The sequence below is a fragment of the Hordeum vulgare genome, chromosome 4H (assembly GCF_904849725.1).
Source record: "Hordeum vulgare subsp. vulgare chromosome 4H, MorexV3_pseudomolecules_assembly, whole genome shotgun sequence".
In the NCBI taxonomy this organism is placed as follows: domain Eukaryota; kingdom Viridiplantae; phylum Streptophyta; class Magnoliopsida; order Poales; family Poaceae; genus Hordeum; species Hordeum vulgare.
This window is the reverse complement of record NC_058521.1, coordinates 607,102,308-607,108,264: the sequence shown is the minus strand read 5'-3', so window position 1 is coordinate 607,108,264 and position 5,957 is coordinate 607,102,308. Positions and strand designations below refer to the sequence as shown.

Below are 5,957 nucleotides of genomic sequence, written 5' to 3'. Positions count from 1 at the left end.
ATAAAAAAATTATAGATACGTTGGAGACGTATCAAACATCTCCAAGCTTAATTCCTGCTTGTCATCGAGTTGGTAAATGATAAAAACAGGATTTTATGATGTGACATGTTATCCATGATGTAACCTTATGCATCTATGCTCACTGAGAAACGATGAATTAACAAATATTTATACAGCAATTCTTATAAGTATAAGCAACAAAATCATTAATCTTTCTAAGTATACGATCATCAAAGATTGTTTTACCCCTATCCATCTTATTATATTAGCAAGACATGGATCCATCTTCACCACATTAATACAAATGTCAAGCACCACGATGTCCGAGTCACACAATTGGATTGTACCTTTGCAATATGCATCAACCTTTTATTCTTCACGCAATACATAAGCGTGAACCATTGGACATAGCATAAATGTGTAATAGAATATGGTGGTAGGTTTCAGAGGGGTATAAGTGGAGAAGATAGTCCCACATCAACTAGGCGTACCAACACGCTATGGAGATGTCCGTCGATAGGTATCCATGCAAGGTGTAGGGATTGCCATGCAAATGATGCACTAGAGCTATAAGTGTATGAAAACTCCATTAAAGCTAAGTTGGGTGTGCATCCAACTTGCTTGCTCATGAAGACCTCAGGCATTTGAGGAAGCCCGTCTGAGGAATAACAAGCCAAGTTTATGAAAAAGTGATTCCCACTGGCATATGAATGATATAACATGAGACTCTCTAAATGAAGAACAAGGTGCCACTTTGAGGCACGAGTGTGGTATAGGATAATAGAAAAGTCCCTTCTCCCTTTTTCTCTCATTCATTTTCTTCATTCTTTTTTTAATGGTAGGCTCATTTGTCCTGCCCCATTTTTATTTTCTCACTGGGACAATGGTCTAATAATGATGGTCATCACACTTTTATTTACTTACAACTCAATATGAGAACTAATAGGAAGATATAACTATGTATGAATGCCTCTGGCAGTGTACCAAGATGTGCAAAGATCTAGCTTGACATGTATAAAAAATATGATGAACGGTGACGTTACCACAAATACTATGTGAGCTCTATATGGTCATGCAAAGCATTATGATGATGAACGAACTAGTCATGTGAAGTGACGATGTCACTTGCATGGCAATGTATCTCGGAATCGCTATGAAAATGCCATCATAGATAGGTATGGTGGCTGTTTTGAGGAGGATAAAAAAGGTTTGTGTGCAACAGAGTGCGTCATGTCACGGGGTTTGGATGCACCGGCGAGAGTTGCACCGATCCTCAAGGTGAGAACGGGCGATGCACGGTACCGATGAGGCTCGAAAATATGAGGAGGTGCGATTGCGTATGTCCATGATGTCACATTAGTCATGAAGAACTCATGTACTTATTGTAAAGTTTTATTAGTTTTATCACAAATCAAAGTACTACTCGCATGCCCCCGAGGGAGAGGGTTGGTAGGAATTAACCATTGCATGACTCCGACTCAAAAGAACACTAGGATAGTGTTTAGGGTTTAGGTTTAGGGTCATGCCTCTCCCTCATATAAGATTGCAAGAATGATTACCGATCTTGTTTTCAATTGCCTCGGACGATTCCGCACAGCATATCATTGTTATTTCACACTCGCTATTTATAATATATGATGATATATTCTACCTTCATTTAGTGCAGCAACTATTTTTCATATTTTAGTTCTCCAATATCATGCAAAACTATCATTTTTATACCCACAACGCAGTTCTATTTCCCGTTACTAGATAGAAGAAAACGTTCGATATATATAGGGTCGTATCGGTGGCACGTCGGACTGAAGAGAATATTGATATTACCTTTAGCTCCTCGTGGGTTCGGCACTCCAAACTTACCATTTCCATCTTTGAAAAGTGCTACGATGGTACGTTGTACTTGGGATTATCAAGCTCTTTTCCGACGCCGTTCCTCAAAAGCAATAGCATATGGGGTTAATATTTTTATGTAAGAGCAACTATAAATATTGCAAGCAATAGCACTTGGGGATTTTTATTCTGAACCCAAGTGAGAGCAACTCCAAACAATGCACGCCTTCAACAAGATAACATCGATCGTAAAAACCCCCACAATTGCTAGGTACAACAAATTAACATTGAACTTACGGTTCTCACCTGGAGCAAGAGATAGCTAGAGAGCGAGGTTTTTGATACGTGGGGGGCCAACGCCAAAATGATGGAGCATCCCATTCTTTGGTGCGAGGAGAGGGACAGGGAGTACGTACTCAGCAATGTATATATTATTAGCTACCATGTGTAAGCAACGTGTGCCTTTGAACGATTCGTTCCCGAAAGAAGGCGCCTACGGCCGGGCACTCCATCGCCATGATTCCCGGAGCCGACACAGCACACATGCACGGCGGTTTGGGCCCGACCGGAGCACTATATAATGTATGGATATACAATTATATATGTATTGTGGGGGCAACTATATAGTGTGTTCCCCAACCGAAATCATGGCGATAGCGCCGACTGATGACATCGAGTTCCTCTGGAAGTGGCGCAAGTACCTGCTGCTGCTCGCCACGCTGGTCGCCAGCGTCACCTACGGCGCCGGCCTCAACCCGCCCGGCGGCGTGTGGTCTCAGGACCACGATGGAGGCAACACCCCAGAGCACGGCGCCAGCGCCGTCCACCCGCCGGCGCCCCCGTCCCTTGCGGTCGACCTGTCGTCGTCCCCGGCGCCGGCGGTTTACCCGTTCCGCGTCGGCGATCCCGTGCTGGTGTCGACCTACTCCCGCCGGTACACCGCCTTCTTCTACTGTAACGCCGCAGCCTTCGTGGCGTCGCTGGTGATCATCATGTTCCTCCTGGACCGGCGCCTCAGCGACAACCGCGTCGGCCTCACCGTGCTCCGCTCCGCCATGCTGCTCGACCTGCTGGGTCTCATGGCCGCCTTCGCCGCCGGGGCCTGCCGCAGCATTTCTGGCTCCATCTATGTCTCGGCGCTCTTCGCCATCGTCTTCGTCTACGTCGCCATCCACCTCCGTGTGGCCTCAAGGAAGAAAGCGCCGGCCGCTAACGCGGAGGAGAAGAGGCGCCTCAAGGAGCAGCGCAAGTTTCTGCTTCTGCTGGCCACCTTTGCGACGCCGCTGGCGTACGGCGCTGGGCTGGTGCCGCCGGGAGGCTTCTGGAGTGAGACCCAGGATGCTCACCGCGCCGGCGCCCCGCTGCTCCACGACGGTCCGTACAAGATCCGCTACCACATATTCTTCTACGCCAATGCCAACTCCTTCGTGGCGTCCCTCGCCATCATCATGCTGCTGATGAGCAGGACGCTAAGCGACCGTCTTGTCCGGTCATACGCTTTGCTTGTTTGTGTCCTGGTGGAGCTGGTCGGCCTCATGACCGCCTACGCCGTCGGGAGCTGCAGATGGATCCCCACCACCGTGTACATCGTCTCCCTCGTCGGCGCCGTGCTCCTCTACATTGTGTTGGTGTCAGCGTTCGGCCTAGACGCGATCGAGGAATGGCGTAAGAAACTTGTTGCCAGTGTTGGGCTTGGGCCAAAGAGTGCAGGGACTGGGAGGACAATCAAGATCGGTAATGGGGAAGAAGTTGAAGCGAGGACGATCAACATCCAAGAAAAGCTGGAGCAGACGCGGTCGCTTGTGCTGCTGCTGGCGTCGCTGGCGGCGACGGTGACCTACCAGGCAGGCCTGAGCCCGCCGGGCGGCGTCTGGCCCCAAGGTCATCTGAAACACATCGCGGGGAACCCGGTCCTCCACGACATGCACCCCAAGAGGTACGTGGCCTTCTACCACTGCAACACGGTGGCGTTCGTGGCGTCGGTGGTCGTCATCATCATTGTCCAGAGCAAGGTGCTGAGCACCGTCTGGGGTGCCATGCTCCTCAAGGCTGCCATGATACTGGACCTGTTCGGCCTCATGGGAGCCTATGTCGCCGGGAGCTGCCGGGACACCACCACCACCATCTTCGTCGCCGCCCTGGCTGTAGCCGTCTTCATCTACACCATGGCCAAGGTGGTGGGCAAGCAGAGCTGGTTGGCACGGCGGGTGCAACGCATGCTTGCTGCATTGCTGCCCCCTGAGTTGCCCCGGCAAGGAGGAGGAGAATCACCTCATGTTATCCAGCTCCCCGACGAGCCTTCCCATCAAGGAGGGGAAGCACCTCGAGAAGCTTTGCATGTCACCAACCATCCCGACGAGCCTTCCCTGCAAGGAGGGGAAGCACCTCGAGAAGCTTTGCATGTCATCAAGCATCCCGACGAGTCATGCCGGCAAGGAGAAGGTGCTCAAGCAGCGTCGCATGTTGTGCTCCTTGGCGGCGAGTCGTCTCGGCAAGGAGGAGAAGAAGCAACTCAAGGAGCGGCACAAGTTCCTTCATCCGGATCCGATGGTATTCTTGAAGAAAAAAAGCTCGAGAGGAAGCGCAAGTTCTTGCTGCAACTCGCCATCCTCGCCGCCACCGTCACGTATCAGACAGGGCTGAACCCGCCGGGTGGGTTCTGGACGGAGAGCAACGGGGACAGGTTGGTCACCGCCGGCGACCCAATCCTCCTCGACCACTACGGGGTAAGGTACCAGGTGTTCTTCTACTGCAACGCCACAGGGTTCATGGCGTCCGTCACCGTCATTCTCCTCCTGGTGAACCAGACGTTGTCCAAGCCGGGCATCCGGAGCAAGGCACTCCACGTATGCGTCATTGTCGGGCTGCTGGGCCTCATGGGCGCCTACGCCGCAGGCAGCTGCCGGAAGCTGCGCACCTCCGTCTATGTCTTTGCGCTCGTGGCGGCCGTGGTGGCCTTCCTCGTTCTGGAGATCCTACTTCATTGGCTCGGCCGCAAGGGTTGGTCGGAGTGCCTTCCTGAGCGCCTGAAGAGGTTGTTCTCGCCGCTGTCAACCGGGCCGGGCGGCGGCGACAAGAGCGAGGAGGCGGTCTCCACCGTGGATAAACTCGAGAGCGAGAAGTACGAGAACCGAAAGTACCTGATGGTGCTCGGCATCCTTGCCGCCAGCGTCACGTACCAAGCGGGTCTCGCGCCTCCCGGCGGCACGTGGGGGGACGACGACACCGCGCTGGCGCCGTCGCCATTGCCATCCCCATCGGCACACCCGCCCACCGTCGCCGGCAACCCGATCCTACTCGACTTCAACGCCGCGCGGTACCAGGCATTCTTCTACTGCAACGCAACGTCGTTCGTGGCCTCCGTCGTCGTCATCCTGCTACTTCTGCAGCGCACCACCAAGAAGCAGCAGCCCGGCGTGCCGCTGCGGGCGTTGCAGACCGCCGTGGTCTTGGATCTGCTCGGCCTGCTGGGTGCGTACGCCGCCGGCAGCTGCAGGGACTGGGAGACGTCTTCATACGTCATCGCACTCGTCGCCGCTGTGGTCGTCTTCACCATGATCTACGTCCTGTTGTCGTTCAACGTCGTGCGGGCCAAGGCCGAGAAGCTCACGGTGTGGAAATACTTTTCTGGAAAGGGGTTGAAATACTCGCTAGCACGAAATGATCATGATCAGCATGCTACAAATGGTGTGTAATTAGTTAATTATAGTATTATTGTGCTTTTTTTAGGATAATTCTTCTTTTTTTACATTCCCTTAATTTGTAGGTTTTTTTTAGATTATTACCTTGAATTAATTGCAGCTCTTTTTCGGAGTACGTTTTCATTCACGAAAAAACAAACTACCTATGTACGTTTTGATTTATTCAATTCAGTTTTCAATTGATAGTTGGAGGGGATTCTATTGTGATGTTTTTGTGTATCTCAACAACCAGTGGCGGAGCCAGGATTCGAGCAAGACCCGGGCCTAAGTTATTTCTTTCGTCACAAAGAAAAACTTAGCGCCCATAAGGCTTTTAATCTACCACAAAAGATATTTCATACCAAATATGGTTCAGTTGCACGAGAAATTTAGAATTCAACCTCAATGCTTAACAATATGACAAAGTATATAAAAATATGTCTAAAA

At 51.1% G+C, this 5,957-nt stretch overlaps 1 protein-coding gene across 1 annotated transcript; it reads left to right on the top strand.

The window, feature by feature from the left end:
- The first annotated feature begins 2,477 nt into the window (after positions 1-2,477).
- On the top strand, positions 2,478-5,720 carry LOC123447588. Its single transcript, XM_045124197.1, has one exon. It carries the CDS (start codon positions 2,478-2,480, stop codon positions 5,523-5,525), a length of 3,048 nt encoding a protein of 1,015 aa, XP_044980132.1. The 3' UTR covers positions 5,526-5,720.
- Positions 5,721-5,957: the final 237 nt, after the last annotated feature.

Bases quoted from the DNA above. Each gene is read 5' to 3' on its own strand.
- LOC123447588 (XM_045124197.1), top strand. From the start codon at position 2,478: ATGGCGATAGCGCCGACTGATGACATCGAGTTCCTCTGGAAGTGGCGC.